At 46.9% G+C, this 19,665-nt stretch overlaps 4 protein-coding genes across 5 annotated transcripts; 1 reads left to right on the top strand and 3 right to left on the bottom strand.

Annotated features, from left to right (window-relative positions):
• Window positions 1-20: 20 nt before the first annotated feature.
• Window positions 21-2,649, bottom strand: LOC108048683 (U3 small nucleolar RNA-associated protein 14 homolog A). Its single transcript, XM_017129500.2, has 2 exons — window positions 2,173-2,649; window positions 21-2,108 (listed from the first exon to the last, which is right to left on the bottom strand). Exons 1-2 carry the CDS (start codon window positions 2,575-2,577, stop codon window positions 120-122), a joined length of 2,394 nt encoding a protein of 797 aa, XP_016984989.2. The 5' UTR covers window positions 2,578-2,649; the 3' UTR covers window positions 21-119.
• Window positions 2,650-2,933: 284 nt separating this feature from the next.
• Window positions 2,934-4,737, top strand: LOC108048685 (general transcription factor IIH subunit 4). The gene is made up of 2 exons (XM_017129503.2): window positions 2,934-3,283; window positions 3,339-4,737. The coding sequence occupies exons 1-2, from the start codon at window positions 2,979-2,981 to the stop codon at window positions 4,537-4,539; spliced, it is 1,506 nt and encodes a 501-aa protein (XP_016984992.2). The 5' UTR covers window positions 2,934-2,978; the 3' UTR covers window positions 4,540-4,737.
• Window positions 4,610-7,028, bottom strand: LOC108048684 (probable Ufm1-specific protease 2). The gene is made up of 2 exons (XM_017129501.2): window positions 6,919-7,028; window positions 4,610-6,860 (listed from the first exon to the last, which is right to left on the bottom strand). The coding sequence occupies exons 1-2, from the start codon at window positions 6,955-6,957 to the stop codon at window positions 5,073-5,075; spliced, it is 1,827 nt and encodes a 608-aa protein (XP_016984990.1). The 5' UTR covers window positions 6,958-7,028; the 3' UTR covers window positions 4,610-5,072.
• Window positions 7,029-7,502: 474 nt separating this feature from the next.
• Window positions 7,503-19,159, bottom strand: LOC108048678 (microtubule-associated serine/threonine-protein kinase 1). 2 transcript variants are annotated; one of them, XM_044461540.1, is made up of 11 exons: window positions 19,015-19,159; window positions 16,628-17,380; window positions 15,126-15,649; window positions 14,510-15,060; window positions 12,257-13,535; window positions 11,767-12,163; window positions 11,339-11,706; window positions 10,066-11,223; window positions 9,671-9,992; window positions 8,661-9,605; window positions 7,503-8,264 (listed from the first exon to the last, which is right to left on the bottom strand). In XM_044461540.1, the coding sequence occupies exons 2-11, from the start codon at window positions 17,283-17,285 to the stop codon at window positions 8,065-8,067; spliced, it is 6,402 nt and encodes a 2,133-aa protein (XP_044317475.1). In that variant the 5' UTR covers window positions 17,286-17,380; window positions 19,015-19,159; the 3' UTR covers window positions 7,503-8,064. The 2 variants fall into 2 exon arrangements, with proteins under 2 accessions (XP_044317475.1, XP_044317476.1); XM_044461541.1 differs by lacking the exon at window positions 19,015-19,159 and adding an exon at window positions 18,323-18,957.
• Window positions 19,160-19,665: the final 506 nt, after the last annotated feature.

The following is a 19,665-nucleotide window of genomic DNA, read 5'->3' as shown; positions in this document are numbered from 1 at the left end:
TATGAAAACTAAAACAATAAGAATTAAATTTAGAAAAGATCTTGTCCGTCGATAGAGCACCTTAACATGCCACTTTGCGTTTGTTTTAATTTGATTTCAGTTTATTTGTATATCTATTTCTAGTTCTTAGCTATCTTCGCCTTGGAGGGCACTTTCGGGATGCGTTTTATCCTGCTGTCAACAATGTGACGCAGACGCCTGTCCGGCTTGACCAGCTCGCTCTCCGTCATGGGCGCGATGACCTGGCCCTTGCGCGTGATGACCGCCGGTCGGGTCAGCATACGGAAGGCTGTCTCCGGTACAAAGTTCCTCCCGATTGGCGCACGGATGCTGGCCTCGTAGTCTGCCAAGGATCGGAAAGGAAACGGGATGCTAGAGACCATATGCTCGCGTGCCAGCTTGCTGGCCGACTCGTTTAGGTAGAGGTTATCCTTGTTGTCGTCACGTCGCTTTTCCGGGGCAGCCAGCTTGAGAAGGAGCCGCTTGTTACGACGCTCCATCACCGCCTGGGAAATTCCAGCGCCCGCCCAGGAACCCCATCCTGGCAGAGCTAGCTGCAGCTCTGTGTTCTTCAGCTCAGAGTCCTTGGTTTTGTCGCGATTAAAGTCAGCAATAATGTCATCGTCCTCGAAGGCCTGACTAATGGTCAACTGGCGCTCGGCTGCCGCATCTGCTTCATCGTACTCTGCTGCCTCATCGTCTATCAAAGCATCATTAATGCCACTAGAGCTCGACTTCTTTTGGGTAAACACTAAAGTTGTCACCTTGTTGGGATCGATGGTGTCCACAGGCGGGCTCTTTGTAGTTTCTGCACTACTTTCCAATTGAGCTGGAATTTTCTTCTGCGGCTCCTGTTCCTTTTCGTAATTTAAGGGCTCATCGATTTCTATCTGTTGTTTTGTCTTTTTCAAAGCCAGACTTTTGAGGTTCTTTAAGGCGTCCTTCTTTTTCGTCTTCTTTCCTTTGACGGGGGCATCTTTTAGTTTGTCTACACGTTGCTTTAGTTTCTCCAACTTCTTGCTTAGCTTGGCTCGCAGTTGGTCCTCGTGTTTCTCAAAAATATCATCTATTGAGCCCGTTTTTGAATCTCCGTTGAGTTTTATTTGTTCAACCTCTTCAACTTGCCAACCATTTTCTATTTTAACCTTTGATTTCTTAAGGCTTTTCTTGGCATTTTCTATTTTAACCTTTGATTTCTTAAGAATTTTCTTGTTAGGCTTCGCTTTGGCGGATGGTTTTTTGGAAGCGTTATCCTCCGCTTCCTGTTCTTCTTCCTCCTCCTGCTCCTGCTCTTTCGTGTCCTGTTCTTCCTCCCGCTCTTCCATGTCCCTACGATGCTTCTCTAATAACTTTTCGTTTCTATTCCGTTTTGTCCAATATTGCCGCCAATTGGAGTCCTCAGTTTCGGCCTTGCCGTTTTCAGCATTCTCGACCGTTTTTCGCTTTGTCCAAGGATTTAAAGGATCGTAGTCGATCTCCTCCTCCTCAGGAGCTACTCTCTTCTTGCTGGTTTCCTCATCTTCGCTGTCGGATTCTTGTTTTTTCTGGGTTAACTCCCTGCTAACAGCCAATTGCTCGGCCAGATCCTTTCGCACATCCTTATCGTATTTGGCCCGTACCTGCAGATTCTTTGCCCAGGTTCCAGTGTTCTTGTGCCTCAAACTGGCGCGCTCTTTCACCCGACTTTTTTCCAGCTCATTCAGTTTCTCCAGCGCAGCCTCCGGGTTTGTCTTTTGAAGCAACTCGAACTCCTTCATCTGCTCCAAGATCTTTTGACGCTTCTGCAGCTTGTGGAACTTCTTGGATTTGATTTTATTCTGCATGCGTGCCTTCGCAGATTTTTGGGACTCGCGCATCTTCAAGTAGGCGAGCTCCTTGCGACGGGCGAAAAGCTCATCCCGCGTGAGCTTTTTCTGAAGTAGCTGGCGCTCCTGTTTGGCCAGCTCCTTCTCATCCGTAGTGTCGCCAATTTGGGCTTTGCGCAGCTCACGAAGTTTAATATTGCTGGCCTCGAGTTCCTTAGCAAGGTCGGATTTAATTCGCGTGTTAAGGGGACGAGCCTTCGCTGAGGTGTTCACATAAATCGTCTCAGACGGTAAGGGAAAGATCTGGACAGAGATTTCGGGATTAGATATCCTGCAGAGATACCAAAAGGAAATGATTTGGACTCACCTGCGTTTCCGCCGATCGCTGTTGGGCCACCACAGCATCCCAGCGACCCAGCTTTTTGGTCACTCCCTCGTATCCAATGGTCCGCCTGATGCGATCCGCTGCCGGTTTCTCGAGCGGCTTCGCCAGCACCTTCCTGCTGCCCTGGACGTTCTTCAGCTTTTTACCCGCATCCTTGTGCTTGGAGGAGGTGCGTAGAATCTCCACCAGATCATTGAGACCCACCGACCTTGGTGCACGCTCTGTTTCCGCGGATGACACGCTTTTCATCAGCTGGAATTCATCCTGGCGCGACTGGAGCTCATCACGGGTAGACTTCTGGATGTGCTGAACCTTGCCCAGATTGCCAATGGCCTGGAGCAGCTTCTTGTGCGCCCTCGGTTCGTAGTGCTCCTCGTCGTCACTCATTATTAGTACGGTACGGTATGGAAATTATCCCAAATAAAATAACAATAACGATTTCACAGCGCACGTGTACAGGCCAACAGCTGATTTGATATCGATAGCAAAATAGCTCCATCGATAAACACAGTGGGACATGGGTGTGCATAACTGATAGGTTATTTTGTTATTATTTTGTCTGCCAAAGAGAATTTTTGGTTTATCATAGAAATTAATGGGTATACCTTTTTATATTGTTCATTAGGTAATCTTTAATATAGGGAAACAATGTAAAAAAATAAATATTTAAATAAAATAAACCCTTTTTCTACGCCCCTGAACGCTACAATCGATTATGGCCCGACGACAAGCCGGCTATCGATGCCACTGTGATTTCTTTTGTTTACCATTTAGACTTTGTTTTCGACATGGCCGACACGAAATCGGGGCCCGGTCGGTATTCCGCCGCCGGGGGCAGTGGGACCGGGACCAGTGGCCTTTCGCCCTTGGTCCAGGGACCGGCGAACCTGGAATGCAAGGATTTCCAGGAGTATCTGCGCACCCGCCAAACGCCGGAGTCGCTGGACAAACTCTACAACTACCCGCCCATTTGCTTGGCCGTGTTCCGGGAGCTGCCTGAGATAGCAAGGCAGTTTATTATACGGATACTTTTTGTGGATCAACCGGTGCCACAAGCAGTTGTTTCATCATGGGGTGCCCAACGTTGTGCCAAGTGAGATTACCACTTGTTACTTTTATTAACCCTTTATAATTTATACATCCCACAGGGAGCAAACGGAGGCCACTAGCTGCCTGACGGCGTTGAATGTCTGGCGGGTAACAGCTATTCCTGGAGGTCTTTCAGCCTGGGAACTTTCGCCCACCTTCAAGAAGAGTGTACGCCAGGTGCTGCTGGGCGGGGGAAAGCCGTGGCCCATGACCAACACGCTGGAGAAGGACTCGAAGCCCAGGGACATCGCCTTCCTGGACACATACGCCATGTCCCGATGGTGCTGCGTGCTGCACTACATGGTTGGCACCGGGAATCGCAATGGCACCGATGCGGAAGCGATAAGTCCGGATGCCGTGAGGATTCTGCTCCATGCCAATCTCATGAAGCGGGATGAACGCGATGGCATCACCATAACCCGTCAGGGTTTTCAGTTTCTGCTGCTAGACACACGGGCTCAGGTGTGGCACTTTATGCTTCAGTACCTGGACACGTGCGAGGAGCGAGGGATCAGCCTGCCCGAGTGCCTGTCTATGCTATTTCAGCTCAGTTTCTCCACGCTGGGCAGGGATTACAGCTCGGAGGGAATGAATAACCAGATGCTGACCTTCCTGCAGCATCTGAGGGAGTTTGGATTGGTCTTCCAGCGAAAGCGCAAGGAGGGCCGCTTTTATCCCACCCGTTTGGCTCTGAATGTGACCAGCAAGGAGGCTGCGGCGACTGCCTCCGTGGCCACGGATGAAGAGGGGACCCAAGACAGTGGCTACATCGTGGTGGAAACAAACTACCGGGTGTATGCCTACACGGACTCGCCGCTCCAGGTGGCCGTGCTGGGTCTGTTCACGGAGCTGCTCTACCGCTTTCCCAATCTCGTCGTGGGCGTCCTCACCCGAGATTCAGTGCGTCAGGCGCTGCGGGGCGGAATTACGGCCGAGCAGATTGTATCGTACCTGGAACAGTATGCACATCCCAACATGCGGTTGGTGGAGTCGGCCATTCAGTCAAAATCCTGCCTGCCGCCTACAGTCGTTGACCAAATTAAACTGTGGGAACTTGAGCGAAATCGCTTCACCTACACGGAAGGCGTGGTATACAATCAGTTCCTCTCCCAGACCGATTTCGTAACGCTCAGGGACTACGCTCAGTCAATCCACATGCTGGTGTGGCAAAACGAACGAACTCGCACCATGGTGGTGCAAAAGAATGGCCACGATGATGTCAAGCGATACTGGAAGAAGTACTCTAAGAGTGGTGTTTAACCCGGTATTTCTTCCCTTCCTACAGATTGGAGTTCAACTAAGGGTCCGTCTCTATTTCGATTCTAAGCTAAATGTTTAATATATAGTTTAATAAGTGAGTGGGAGATATAGCATCGACATATAACATACAAGAAAATGAATACAATTAAAGTACATAGGTATCATATACAAGAAATAATTACACGAAACCACTTTAAAGCTTGACCTTAGATCGAAATTTTAGGGTGGGTGGACTTGTGAGAATGCCAAACAAAGAACTGGAACATTTTGAAAGTATATGCAATTCAAACCTGTCCTGAATTCTTAAGGTCTGATAAAAATAAATGAATATGCGTTTGCCTATTTAAAATATAAACAATATCTGGTTTGTTTTGAATTGGAAGAACATAAAGACCTTATAGAGAAAACTACATAAAAAATGGAACAAATCTTATTAATATACCTGTTTTCGTCTGTTATTAAATAATCCAATTTTCTATTAGACCTCAAGGCATAAAGAAAAAACAAATCGACCCACCCTAGCCTATCAGAACTTAATACAAAATCGGCCGCTGGGGCATGCAAAGGTTGTAGTAGCTGCCTTTGGTCCAGAAATCCATACCCTTCCAACCGCACCACCCCTTGATCTGGATGGTGGCCAGATCATCGGCACCTGTGTAATGAGGATCCAAGATGAGGAACTTCACCTGACCCGTCTGCACACAGTAGTCCACTCCTATGATAGTGTGGGCCAGCACACCGCCGCCAATCATCACCGGCGTACCTTGCGTCTGGAAGTGCATGGCCAGCTCGGAGGCAACGGTGGCCAACTCGGCTCCAGAGGCAACGTGCTGGATCTTCGAGTCTACATTGAGGAATCCCTGCAGGCACATGCTGATCTCCGTGGAGCCAATCCACTGCGAGGATCCAACGAAAGCAGCCGGCTTGTCGTTTATCTTGTGAAGGTACTCCTGTACCTCCAGATGTGTGGGAATCGGAGCGTTCGTGTATCCCTGCAGCACAAACCAGGAGCAGATCGTCTGCAGCGAGCGGTAGGCACAGCCCCAACCCTTATCCTGCACCTGCTGCTGCAGGTAGTGGTAGTAATGGTAGTTTCCGTTCACTAAGTACTCCTTGCCGTCGGTTACTCCACTGGGACGGACTCCGATGTGGGTGTTCATCAGTGGAGTCCACGGGGCATCCTCCGTTTCGGCCAGGAAACGCACATGGTTGGCTCTGCGGAAGTAGGGACGACTGACGGGTAAAGCAAACTGGCGATGGAGTCGCTTTCGTCTCTCCAGCATGCTGGGCTCATCGTCGCCCAAATCCTCCAGATATGCACAACTAACAAAATGTCCGAACTCCTGGGGATAGAAGTGGTAGCTGGCCGGCACCAGCAGCTTGCCAGTCTCCGATTCCGTGAGGTGCTCAATTAGGCTCAACTCGAATAATCTAAGAGCTCGGCAGATGCTCTCGATAAGTACATCATACAACCGCTGGAGCTTGGTCTTCCGGCAGAGAATGGCCATGGCTTCGATCTCCAATGGAACCTGGACTCGGATCAGCTCGTCGGTGGTCACGGCAATGCTGAGTGCAGGATGAGGCGGTGAGTCGCGGGCCACGGGATCCCGGGTACGTGATCGCATCACATCGATGGGGATCACCTCGTAGTCGCAGCCAGTGGGCGCCAAGCGCTTGACTGGCGCACTCTGGGCCTTGGTCTTTTTCTTGTCGCCACCGGACGTATCCTTTTCAATTCCCGGGCTGGGAATGACATCTATAAGATCCTGTATCTGGGACTCACAGGTAAACCGCTTGTCCAGCGGCCCGCAGCTGTTGATGAAGATCTTCGTCTGCGGAACATTGAACACCAGATTGCCATCGGCCACGCGCTTGCGCAGCACGTGCATTTCACGGGCCACGGACTCCGGAGTGGCGGATGTTTGCAGGAAGAATCCGCACTGCAGCCGGGTGAAGCAGAAGTCGTTGTACAGCTGATCCGCCTCCATCACCTCGTAGGGCACCTCTTCCAGCTTTCCGTGTACGAAGAACGAAGCTCTCAGGCCCACCAAAGTGCCCAGTTCGCATTGCAGCAGGATGGGATTGTCGGTGATGTCTACCGATTTGATGACCTCATTAAGGTGCGCCTCGCCATCGGTGCAGTCACCGAACTTGACCAGTCCGCATAAATCCAGTTCCGCCGGGAATCTGTGCTGGATCTGTTCATAGTTCAGCTGTCCCAAACTGGACTCAATGTTAAAACTCAGAAGGAGTAGGGTTCCCTCCCCGTAGAAAACTCCATATAAACAACCACTGCACTGCTGCTTCGTTCGCTCCAGGCGCTGCAATCGGAAGCTCCTGATTACTAAATTTTATTAATTATACTAGCTAAGGTCTCACCTTGAGCAGGAATGCAGAAATCTTTAATTTTGGCAGCATATTTGCGTTAAATGTATTAATGAAAATGAAGTAATTCGGCCACAACCGCAAATTGCACAGCTGGCAAATATCTATCGATAACAGCGTCTTTGTGGTCTCAGATCAATCGACATTGGCTTAGAAAAGGGGGTTATTATTAAAAAAATGTATGTGTATAATTAAACTGTCTTAAAATAACTACAACTTTTTAAATATTTTATAAGTACTTAAAATATTTGTTTAGAGATGAGAAAGCCAACTTTTCTTTTAAATACATTTGGATAAATTAAAACTTTTAATAAAATTGTAAAGAAATCCCTCAAATCTGAAGTTTTCACAAAAATTATATAAATTAATAAGACCAAAATTTTAAAAGAAAAAGGTTAAGCTCGAGAAAATTAAATTAATTAACAAATGACTTTGACAGCCTTCATTGAATAAATGAATTTAATAGACATTCTAAAATTAAGTCATTTCCTAATATAAATATGTATGAACCAATATGCGAATTCTTTTTTTCCAAAAGCAAGTGTAATATCCCACAAATATTAAAAAGTCGTTGTTAATACACACACATATAACATTTATTTAATATAGATTTTATATTGAAATCGGCATAGTGTATAGATTCGCAAAAATGTTTTGAACGCAGCCCTCAAGCGCGTGTTTCGCTCCATATGACTCTCCTTACGACTCATCATCCGAAGTCTACAATTCATTAATTCTATCAATGTTTCACATTTATATACAGTACATAATTGCGTGGTGCCTCTTAGATTTGCTTTAACTGGAATATCGTGCTTTTTCTCGATTTGCTTTCGTGCCTAGTAATTTACATTAAGAGTTTTCAAGCGGTTTTCTTTTAATTTTCCTTTAGTTAGGACATCTACAAACTACTAGGTTTCAGAATTTTCTAATTAATTTCATTGCTAAATTGTTATAATTTGCGCAAAAAACACAAGCTTACTTCGAAAAAAGTTTAAAACGCCATCCCTCGCTATAAATATATTTCGAATTCCTGCGGTTTCCATTTCCTGCCATCCAACCTCGCCCTTCCTAATCAAAGATAGTAGTTTAAACGCGAAATTTAAAACACAAGCATCCATATCCACCGCGGCTTCTCTGACGCTACTTTCTCTGCTTGGCAGCAGAAGTGGCTGGAGTTGCTCCTGTTGCAGTGCTTCCTGCCGCTGTCGTAGCCGCCGAGTCCTTACGTGGTCCTGTCGAAATAGTCACGCTCGGACTGGCCGGCTTTGTCGTTGTCATCGAAGTTTTACAGCCACTGTTCTGGGGCTTGGTTTTGGGTGCTGCTTGGGATGTGCTTTTACCTGGAAAGCAAAAGGATGTTTATTTGAATTACTAAAAAACTTGAGACCAATCCAACCCGTAAAAATAATATTATTCATTAAATGTTGTTCTAAAATCTAGATTTATATTTTAAATTTTTCCAAATCTATAAAATGTATAAGTAATTGGTAAACTCTTCATTAAACATAATCTAGAAAGTTTAGTATTGCTTTAACGGAATATCAAATATTTGTTAATGAAATATGGATATTCTTTAAAATCCTAGTACTCAATTGATTATTTATTAAGTAAACAAATGTACAAGAGGGAGTTTAGCTTACTGTCATTACTATTATTAGACGAACAAATTAATTTAATTTAACTTGTGTGTACATACATTAAATAGTTGAATTCATATTTGTGTATAATTAACTCACCCTGATCGACCTTCTTAGTCTTGCCAGCAGGCTCCATCTCTGGTTGCTCGGTGGCCTTTACCTTCGTCGGCTTCTCCAGGGTTTGAGTGGGCGAAGATGAGGACTCCCCCTCGGCGTACTCCTCGATGGCGGGCATGAATCCCTCGGATACACTGCTGCTGTCCTGGGTGCTGGTGGGCGAATCTTTCTCTTCGGCAATGCGCGGCAGAGGCTCACAATTGGCCATGGTAACCACAGCACTCGGCTCTGTTCCTGCAACGGTTGTGGGAACCACTGCTGCCCCAGCAGCTAGTCTTTGAGATTCCTCAGAGGCAGCAGTCGCCAAATGCTGAGGCTGAGCTGCAGGGGCACCTGAAACTGTTCCTCCAGCTCCTGCCGAATTGCCAGTCGTCGACCTCCAGGTGGTGGTCACCACTCGCTGATGCGTCGGCTGTTTAATGGGCGGCGAGCAGCAAAGTGGCGATATCTTCGTTTCAGCACTACGGGGATGTAAGCGATCCGGGGACAAAGCGCGCCTAAGCAATGGAGAACTGGGTTCCGCCGACTTGGTTCTGGCAAATCCTGCCTTCTTACTGTTTGCATTCACCGCTGGCTGCAAGGTGGGCAGAGTGCTCCCTGGACTGTAAGATTGCGTGGTGTTCGAGGCTCCTGGCTGATGGCCAACCAGTGGAAAGGCCAATGGGGAAGGAGATCGTGTGGGCGACGATGGCAGCGGTGATGGTGAAGGAGTCCGCGCCAACGGTGACAGTGGAATATGACCCACCGACTTCCGGCGATTCGGCAGCGAATTGTTGCTCGTGGTGTGGAGGGTCTTTAGTCCTCCGGCGGGATTATTGGCATTCCCACCGCTCGCTATTACGGCGGTGGCCGCGTGCAGCTTGTGCTTGAGACCATGTAGAGTGGATGGACGCTGATACAGCTGCGGAACGACGCCAGTGGGGGACACTATACACATTGAAGGGGAAATATTTAACAATCGTTTAATGCATACTATTTTTCGATCCCCTTACCTGGCACATTTCCTGCAGAGGTGGGACTGCTGCCAACGACGGCTCCCACGTGGGGCAGGAGCACTAACTGCGTGGGTGGCGGGGGAGCGGGCAATTGCACACTGAGGGCCGAGGGAGCAACTGTCCGCTCCAGTCCTGCGTTGCCCCCATGATTGGAGCCACTCGAACCGGTGGGAGTGTTGGGCGATGAAGATGAGGGCGAGGTGGATTGCGATGAGGAGTTGGCAGCCGACTGACAACAGCTGCTGCTGTGGTACGAAGAATCCAACGGCGACAAATTCCTGGCCGATGGTGTGGTGGGTGAACTTGTGCCAGCAGAATACTAAAATCCAGTCAATAAAGTAAAGTAAAGTTTAGATGCTGAGCCCTAAAGCCATTGGCCAAATGTGTTTTACCTGCTGCATCTCCGCATTTGCACGCTTGCTGCTAATCCGACGAAACAGTGAGGTTTTGCGCTTCTTGTCGTGCTCCCGCTTTGTCTGCTTCTTCTGGCGATTCAGACCCTTCTTAGCCAGCTTGCTTTGCATGAGATCGCGCTTGCGGCCGCCGCTCTGAATGCTGGTGTGCTCGAGAGGCGTGGCCCGTAATGTAACGTGCTCGCCGCCGCTTAGGAGCAGCTGCAGCACCTGGGTATGGAATAAGCCCTGCACCGCTTCTCCATTAACATGGGTAATGAGATCCCCTGGCCGCAGTCCAGCCTCAAAAGCCGGGCTTCCCTCGTCCACGGCCATAACCAAGTGATGCATCGTATAGAAGTCCGTGTCGCCGTAGTACACCCGGATGGTATGGACAGTAAAGCCAAATCCACGCGGTCCACGTCGAATGATGATAGGTGGCTTCAGATTCGTAACCAATGGCGAGAGCTCCCGGCAAGGCGAGGTGTCCCTGGAGCTGGCCGTGCTGGAGCCATTGCCTCCACCGCCCGGAGATTGAATGCCGCCTAATTGAGCGGCCAATTGACTGTTGTCTAGCGACGTCATCAACGACAAACCTAAGGCCGATGCGGACTTAACAATCGACCTGGAACGGTGATGCTTCATGCTGCTGCCACTGCTGCTTCCGTCCATGGACTTTGGTTGATGTTGCAACGCAAGCGGGGATTGTTCCCTTGGCAAGTTCATGTTCTCCGTGGAGGAGCTGCCCGCGGAAATGGTTTCATCCTCTATCGAGATGGAAAAACGCGGCAAAATGTCCCTGGCGCAGACGCCCTTCCGTTTCCGGTTGATCTGTGGCGAGAAGTCATCACTGTCCGTTTGCGAACTCTCTGGCGTGCTGCGCGAGAAGCTGCCCACCGTGGCCGTTGTCGGAGTGGCCGCCATTGCCGCCTGAGTTTGAGTTGGAGGCGGTGTTGCCGGCGTGCTGATAATGGTCGTCGTATTGGGCGGCATACTATGGCGCTGCTGCATGCGCTGCGTGGCTCCAGGATTGGGTTGCCTCAGGTAGTGCTTCAGCATGCGCAGCTCCGCATCGTTTCCAATCGTGACGTTGTACAGCAATTCGGGCAAGTAGTCGGCATCCGGGGTGGACGGCACCTTCAGACAGCTGGACGAGAGCTGCAGGATAAGATTAATTAGTATTAGTATTATAAAAAAAAAAAAACATTCAGGATAAAAAATCATATTCAGTATATACTTTTAAAAAAGGAGTATTTGATTGGCCTATACTCACGTCCAGTTTTCGTAGTTGTGGCGTGTTCAAGAACTTGTTGACCACACCTTCGTTGGAAGCGCTACCCGAACCACTGCCACTTCCACTTCCGCTTCCCAGTCCCGTTTTAAGTTTAGGCAGGGCACCAGTTGATGTGGGCGCTACGGGGGCTACTGGAATCTCCTGGGCACGCGATGGCAGCGATGTCATTGTTGGCGGGGCCGTTGGTTTAACTCCATCGGTGGCCGTGGGCGTGGCATGACGGGACCAGCTATAATGCTGCTTCCTATATTGGGGAGTATACGAGTTAAAACTGCCGAAAACCGGAGTGTCATCCGTGTCGTCCGTATCTTCGCCACCTAGATCATGGTTATAGCGATCCATGCGAGCTAATTAAGGAAACAATTCTTTAATGTCAATTCAATATTTTCTTAGGTTATCCAGCTTACTGTCAAAATAACTGGTATCATCATCGTGGGACAACTGCGGCACAAACTCCGCCTTCTGGCGTAGCAGTGAGTTCCAATCCATGCCCAGGAAATATTCGTGCTCCTTCATTTCAAGCGCACCCGTTTGGGTGCCCAAACGATCCCTCGGGTTCTGCTGCAGCAATTGCGAAATGATGTCCTTCGCCTCCGATTGCACAGGCCAATCCTCACTGTCCGGCCACTCAATGTCATCGTTGACGGTGTGCGCGAATAGTTCCTCAGTGGTCTCGCCAAAAAATGGCACGCAACCGATGAGGAATTCATAAAGTATGATGCCCATGGACCACCAGTCGACTGGCTTGCCATAGCCCTGGCGCAGGATCACTTCCGGGGCAATATACTCGGGTGTGCCATACACCTAGAAAAGATAAAAAAAAAACAATTAATTAAAAAGAAAAATTGACGTTTCTAGCGCGGCTTCAGAAATCGACGGGTTAAAAATAATGTATACCTGCTTGTCGGAAAACTGTCTGGTCTCCGAGTCAATGTATCCCTCGTACAAATTGGTGGCTAACGACATGAGACCCATCTTGGAGAGCCCGAAGTCCGTTAGCTTGATGTGACCCAGGGCGGTGATCAGAAGGTTGTCCGGCTTCAGGTCACGATGCACGATGCCGTAGCTGTGCAGATATTCTACTGCTAATACTGTCTCGGCGAAATAGAAGCGGGCCATGTCCGCAGGCAGGGGCCCGATGTTCTTCAGCAGCGTGCCGCAGTCGCCGCCCTCCACGTACTCCATCACCAGGCACAGGTGCTTCTTCGTCTCGAAGGAACAGTACATGCTGACCACAAAGGGATTGTCGGCGAACGAGAGGATGTCGCGCTCGGCAAACACCTGCTCCACTTGGTTGCGCAGGATGAGATTATTTTTGTTGATTTTCTTCATGGCGAAGCGCTGACGAGTGGTCTTGTGCTTCACCAGGTAGACGGCTCCGTAAGCACCATTTGAGATCAGCTTGACAATGTCAAAGTCGTTTTCGTGGGGCGAGGGTTGTTGAGCGGCGACTCCACTGCCCGCTGTTGTTCCTGCGGCTGCTCCAGTTACTCCTCCAGTTCCTGTTCCTGCCACACCCGATCCTCCAGCTGCAGCTCCACCGCCTGATAATGATCTCTCCTCATTCATCTGACTGATGGCCAGTGCGAAAGAGGGGGCAGTTTCACATGTAGCCACTGGCGTTTGGGGTGGCTGTTGAGGTGTCGCCGTGCCACTTCCCGAGTCCAAAGCAATGGAATCCAGGGCCAGGCTGCTCAATTGCTTGGCAGCACTGGTTAGGGGTGAATTAAGGAGTAAACTGCCACCTGGTTGGAGTGGATCCGCATCCACGGTGACCTGCTCCGAGCACATCTGCTGTGTCTCCCGCAACTCCTGCTGCAGTTCAGCGATGGGATCGCGGTTAAGACCAAGCTTGTGGATGATGTACTGCGGGATATCCGCCTTAATCACAGGCATGGCCTTGGCTTGTCCCTCAGCAGCCTCCAAAAGCTCGTAGAACTCCTGGGGATCAAACTCCAGGCATTCCAACAAACGAGCTGGACGCGAAATGATCAGCAAAAGCTTCTTAATCACACCATTTAACTCTGCTGCCGCTTCCGGCGACTTCTCCTTGGTCTCAACCAGCAAACGCTCTAGATTCTCACTCAACTCATAAAAATATTGCGAGGTTATCAGCTTGGCCTCAGATTTGTGCAGGCAATCTCTTGCCATTTCCAACACCTGATGATGCACAAATCTATAAGAAAAGAAAAGTTTTTGTATTAACATTATTTTATACAGGCAATATAAAATAGTAAATAAATTCTATTTGTATACTTTTTCAGAGGGTAATACAATTTTAGTCACAAGTTTGCCATTCACTAGCACATTTCCGAACCTATAATACTAGTATATGTGTCCTTGATCAGCATCACCAGGCGAATCGATCTACCCATGTTCGTCTCTCCGCCTGTCCTTTTCTACGCAAAAAGTCTTTTATCTGTAGTATTTAAATCAGAGCGGACCGGATCGGCCTAATATAGCTCCCATAGCACCAATCGGATAAAAAAGGGAAATATTATTATAACTCGGTTTTTCCTAATCTATGCTCCGAGATAGTTTTTATACCCTTGTAGAGGGTATTATAATTTTGGTCAAAAGTGTGCAACGCAGTGAAGGAGACATCTCCGACCCTATAAAGTATATATATTCTTGATCAGGATCGTATCCTGAGTTGATATAAGCATGTCCGTCTGTCCGTCTGTCTGTTTCTACGCGAACTAGTCTCTCAGTTTTAAAGATATCGAATTGAAACTTTGCACACAGCCTTCGATCCTTTGCACGCAGTATATAAGTCGGAACGGCCGACTATATCCTATAGCTGCCATATAATTGAACGATCGGAAATGGCATAACTTTCGTATTTGTAAAGTTAGGAAGTTGGGATTTTCTATGGGTTTCATTTTTGGCCAATCAATCCGACCTACCAAATAGTTAGGAAGTTGGAATTTTTTATGAGTATTAAGAATGCATCATATGAATAATTTTGGTGAAAATAATTAACAGAATATTCTGCAAGGCTATATCAACTTCGGCTCCGGCGGAGCTTACCTTTCCTATCTTGTTAGTTTTATAAAAGTTGGAAAGCTGTATTATAAAGCTGTTATATAATTTTGAATATATTCTTATTCCATACAATATAACCAATTGAATACACAAATGTCGACTCACCGCACTATCGGCTGCGAATCCCTGAAACTATTGCAAGCTGCACTCTTGTTCTCGTTGATGAAGTGCTTCAGCCGCTCCTCCATTTGCTGGGTTGCTTTGGGAAACCGCTCCTTGTACAGCGTGTTCATCACGGCAATTTCATTGTCCACGATTGGCGAACGCGATGGGCTGGAAAGCGATCGGGAACGTGGTCGAAAGAAGGGCGACATCCGACCGCCGACTTGAATTGCACTCGAGGCGGAGCTATTGGCCGAGGGGCCACCGTTACCACCAGCCTGCTGACCACCGCAGGGCAGGCTCAGTTCGGCACAGCAGTTGACACAGGGTGCCGCCATCGGTTTCTGTGGCTGCAGCTGCGATGGCTTTGGTGGCTGGGGCGTCAGCTGCTTCTGGGAAACGGCCAGCAACAGAGCACAGTGCTTGGGACAGTGCTGCTTCAGGTGCTCGGCACAGCAGGCACCAGCAGCCACGGCAGCGGCATCCGCCTCCTGGACTCCGGGCGGAATGTTGTGCGGCAACTGATTAAGACCCTCCTGACTGGAGCACTGAGACTGCGATACACAACAACCATTTGGGGTAAACGGACTTTGTTTGCCGACTATTTCAACAAACTCACCGATAAATTGGAGCTACCCGGGGTGGTGCCGTATCCAGAGGAGGGCAGCGAGGCCACGGACCAGCGACGCCCGTCCACAACGCCCCGGCACGAAGCGATCCGTTTAATCGGAGCAAATGCAAATGGCATGGGCGAATTGAGACGCGGACTGTCCACGGGACTGGCCGAATACGGGGAATGGGCCCGGGATCCGCCAGCCGCCGCTACGGCAGCCGCATTGGTGACCAAGCTGAGGCGATGATGGGCCACACCACTCGAGGAGCCACCGGCGGAACCAGCGCCTCCGCCACCTGACCCTCGCATCACAACGCCGTGCAAGTGATGGTGGTGGTGGTGCTTGGCCAAGCCAATGCCCGCACAGCTGCCCGACCTCGAGATGTTGTGGCCGCCCGAAGGAGAAGCCCCAAAGCCAGGTGCCTGAATCAGAGGCGGAGCGGCCAGCTCGTGGCGGAAATAGTTGCCAGTGAGGCAGGGAGCCGACTTTCCCAGCGAGGAGTGACGCATGCGCAGCAGGTTGGAGGCCTCTGTAATGGATAAACATAAATTTAATGAACCGGTAGATAATCTACATTCTTTCATTGGTTAGATATTTATTTAAAGAGATATTTTTTCATTTTTACGAAAATAGATTTAAAAAGGTTTTAGTTTGGGGACAAGTTTTAAATGAACCTAAATATTCACCTACATATTTATCAAAAAAAATATATATTAAATTATAAATTACATATATTATTACATTTTATTATATTACATATAGCATATGTTTAAATTCTCACAAAAATACGTTTTTAAAGTATTTTTATTTATGTGTAATATTCTTTATACCCTTGCAGAGGATGAAATCATAATACCCTCTGCAAGTCAAAAGTTAGCAACGCAGTGAACGAGTCATTTCCGACCCTATAACGTATATATGTTCTTGATCAGCATCACCACGAAAGTCGATCTAGCCATGTCCGTCTGCCCGTCCGTCTGTCTGTTTCTACGCAAACGAGTCCCTCAGTTTTAAAGCTATCTGCTTGAAACTTTCCCAAAAATTGTCTTTCTATTGCAGGTAGTATATAAGGTAATATTGGTAATATTTTAATATTATGGAATTACGGTTTTAATCGACATTGATACATTGTTTTTAGTAATATAGGCATCGAAATCGAAATGTAGTTGTTTTGTAATAACTGCAAGGGTATATAAACTTCAGCTTGCCGAAGTTTGCTTCCTTTCTTGTTTTGGTTTAAAAATTTTACAAGGACAGCCAGACGAACATTATTAATTCAATAATATAGGTGTCAATCTTTAGGTGTTAATTACGTCAGAATTCACATCTTACTGTAACGACCAAAATAGACTGTAAACACGAGTTTTTCGCACTAAAAGCTAATTTTATCATTAGTATGGAACGGTGGGAAAAATCAGGACTTAAATTCTTATTTTAACCATTTAATAGTAAATTTACATCCTCTAGGTCAAAGCTTACAACTTTAATGGTTAATTCAATATCTTACCACTGCTGACTGCGCGTAGTGAGTTGGTATGCTGCTGATAGGAAATCTTCCGGAGCAAGGCAGTGTATCCCCGCGAGTGTAGCGAACTTGAACTGCCGGATAATCCGCCGGACGAGCTCTTGGTTAAGTTCAGATTGCGCATCATCGAGGAACCGTTGGTACTGTCGTTGCCGATGGATAGCTTGGCCGGCGAAGTGGGCAGCAGCTCCAGTCCGCTGCAGGACTTGACGCTGCTGTTGCAGGAGGACGAGGCCGCCGCCAGAGCTGCAGCAGCGGCAGCTGCCTCCTGGTCGGAGTCGTCGAAGACAAGGACGCGGGCCGAGTAGCTCGACTGCGGACGAATCCGCGACAGATTAGCCGTGCTCAAATGGCGCTTGGGCACGGGACTGCCGCTCATGGTGGCCGCCGTGATGCCACTGCTGCTGTCGGCGGACACGGAACCCGAGATGGACATGGCCTCGATCTCGCTGGCCACGCTCTGGTTGATAAACTCCTGTTCCTGCTGCTCATCGCCCTTCTGCGGCGTCGAGGTGGATATCTTGCTGCCCAGGACAGCGCTCACTGAGTGGGATGATGTCGATGTCGATGAGGATGACGATGGGGCTGGGCCGGCCGCTCCCCCGGCTGGACGGGATGCAGCTGCCTCCTGGCGACTCATGATCGGGCTGGGTTCGCTCTGATCTTCTTAGCAGGATCGCATGTTGTTAGTCTCCGGGGCGTTGTTGCTTCGGCTTTTGGGCATGGCGTCGGCGGCTGCAAAAAGAGCAATTAATTAGCATACGGCTGGCAAAGCGTTTCCCAGTTCCCAGTTTACTCCCCATCCTCATTTCATCCCCGACCCCCAGACACTGGAAATTGCTTCCACACACAAACCCCTGGCTAATTAATCTCGTTGAGTTGTCACTTTGCACGAGCCGGACAGCGCAAAATATATAAAAATGGGATCGAAATAAATAAATATGTATTACATATTATATATTCGTATATGGGAAGCGATCGCCCACTTGGTTTTGGGTGATAGCCCAGAAATTCCACAATGAGCCAGTGCCGGGTAGGCTGAATCACAATGTCGTGCAATAACAAGGGTGCCACGGAAATCTCTTTTAACCAAAAATCGAAAACCCGGTGATTCAGAAATCTATTTTTGTCGATTTAAAAACCGTTCGTTTAATCACTTTTAAATATGAAGTGACTTTCTTCACCTAACTTAAAATATATATAAATCTACTCAATAAATTAAAGATATTTTAATGTTTTTTATTTAACATTGAAATTGGTGAAAAAAAGTAAATATATAAACATAAACTTGTCAATTTACACATACATGGGTATGAGTATACATGAGTTTTTTTATAGTTCACATACAATCATTTTTTTTAATTTTAACAATTCAAAAATTAAGACGTTTCTTGCTTTACGTGTTCCAATTAAGTTGAAACTCCATAGAATATTAAAAAAATTCTCAATTATCAAAAAAAAAGTCCGTGACTTTAAATACAATATAAATAAAGAATATTTATAGTTTGATGATTTCTTTATAAGCCGTATACTTTAAGAGTTTTACTATATGAAGAATAATAAAACCCTGGTTCTCGAAAATATAATTTCTTTAAAGTAAAGCTATTTTCCACTCGCTGGAGTTCATTTGTGCAGTTAATACGTATGTACCTGTATCTTAAACTCAAAGCAACTTACTTGGTTAAAGTTATCTACTTAAAGTGCAAACCAAGAAACCCAGTTTGTGTTCCATTGTTTACCCTTTTCTCTGGTCTCAAAAAAGGGGCCACTAAATTATCGGATTATCAGCAGGTGAGGATCGGAGCTCGCGATGGAAGGGGGCTACGGCTATATAAGCTCTATAAGCACGATCGTAAATGGTGCTCCGAGGTCTCGTAGAAGTTGTCGTAGTCCGACTTCTGCTCTGCGGTTATCAGTTTGTTTTCGTTTCGTTCATTTTTTGTGTGTTTAGTGGCATTTATTCATTTATTTACTCACAACGCACACATATTTGTTTAAATTTCGCCCACTCGGCGCGAGTTATTCACATGATAATTGGATTCGCAAATGCGACCGCCACTGTTTGCACAGATTTGATTATATTGTGTAGAACCCCAGACCGAAAAAAATCGAAAACCAAGGGCAAAGGATTTTCGAGTCGAAATTAATTATGGCCAACAGAAACAACAACAATGTGTGAAACATACGGGGGGTTTGTGTGGGTGTATGGGTAATACTATGAGAGTATGGGTGTCTGTGTGTTGGGGCTCCTTCGCCGCCCACACACACACACTCGCACATACACAGACATTGCGATTACGGGGTTTTTGGCTACAATCAATGCTTATTTTTCACTTTTATATCGTCTAACACTCGATATGGAACTTTACATTTTAAACGCAGCATTTACGCTGGGGCTGACACACACACTCGCGTGCCTAGCACGCTTTTTGAGAGGTATTATTATATATTTTTAACAGCGAAAAATCGTTGTAACAATATCAATCAGTCAAACGGTCACACCTTTAGCGATGACAGCCGATACTGGGCATGTTATCGAAGGTCACGTCGGTGATGACACTTGAAATCATCAGATTGATTTGGTGATAGCCGGCAAATTTGAAATGTATGTGCTGAAATTATATATTTGTAAATCAGTGGAAAGAAACCAGCTATAATTAAAAAAATTGATATTATACCTTTTTCCAGCCGCGAAAAATATGGGAAATGTAAGTTAAATCTTTTCAAAGTTTTTTCAATATTAGTTTGTGTATAAATCCTAAAGCAAAACTATAGAATAAAGAACAAATACAAAAGAATAAAATATTTCAATTATAAAAATGTTTATCACAATAACGACCCAAATATTTTTTTTATGTTGATTACTTAAAACAATTAGCTAACAGGTAAATTCGTTCAGCTTTTGCTGCGTTCTTCAATTCTAAATTTTTCTCACAACGGAGAAAATGATTTTAATACAAAAATTAACCATTAACCATTAACTTGGAAAAATATAAACTCTTAATAATTACAATCAGATG

The sequence above is a fragment of the Drosophila rhopaloa genome, unplaced genomic scaffold (assembly GCF_018152115.1).
Source record: "Drosophila rhopaloa isolate 14029-0021.01 unplaced genomic scaffold, ASM1815211v1 contig_47, whole genome shotgun sequence".
NCBI classification, from domain to species: domain Eukaryota; kingdom Metazoa; phylum Arthropoda; class Insecta; order Diptera; family Drosophilidae; genus Drosophila; species Drosophila rhopaloa.
Note: the sequence above shows the minus strand (reverse complement) of the source record. Positions and strands in the feature narration are given on the sequence as shown.

Coding starts and splice junctions, on each gene's coding strand:
- LOC108048683 (XM_017129500.2), bottom strand. CDS start 2,577: ATGAGTGACGACGAGGAGCACTACGAACCGAGGGCGCACAAGAAGCTG. Junction 2,109..2,172: donor AGCGATCGGCGGAAACGCAG/GTGAGTCCAAAT, acceptor ATCTCTGTCCAG/ATCTTTCCCTTACCGTCTGA.
- LOC108048685 (XM_017129503.2), top strand. CDS start 2,979: ATGGCCGACACGAAATCGGGGCCCGGTCGGTATTCCGCCGCCGGGGGC. Junction 3,284..3,338: donor GGTGCCCAACGTTGTGCCAA/GTGAGATTACCA, acceptor TACATCCCACAG/GGAGCAAACGGAGGCCACTA.
- LOC108048684 (XM_017129501.2), bottom strand. CDS start 6,957: ATGCTGCCAAAATTAAAGATTTCTGCATTCCTGCTCAAG. Junction 6,861..6,918: donor TTTCTGCATTCCTGCTCAAG/GTGAGACCTTAG, acceptor TTCCGATTGCAG/CGCCTGGAGCGAACGAAGCA.
- LOC108048678 (XM_044461540.1), bottom strand. CDS start 17,285: ATGAGTCGCCAGGAGGCAGCTGCATCCCGTCCAGCCGGGGGAGCGGCC. Junction 13,536..14,509: donor GATTCGCAGCCGATAGTGCG/GTGAGTCGACAT, acceptor CTTTTCTTATAG/ATTTGTGCATCATCAGGTGT. Junction 11,707..11,766: donor TGATACCAGTTATTTTGACA/GTAAGCTGGATA, acceptor TTCCTTAATTAG/CTCGCATGGATCGCTATAAC.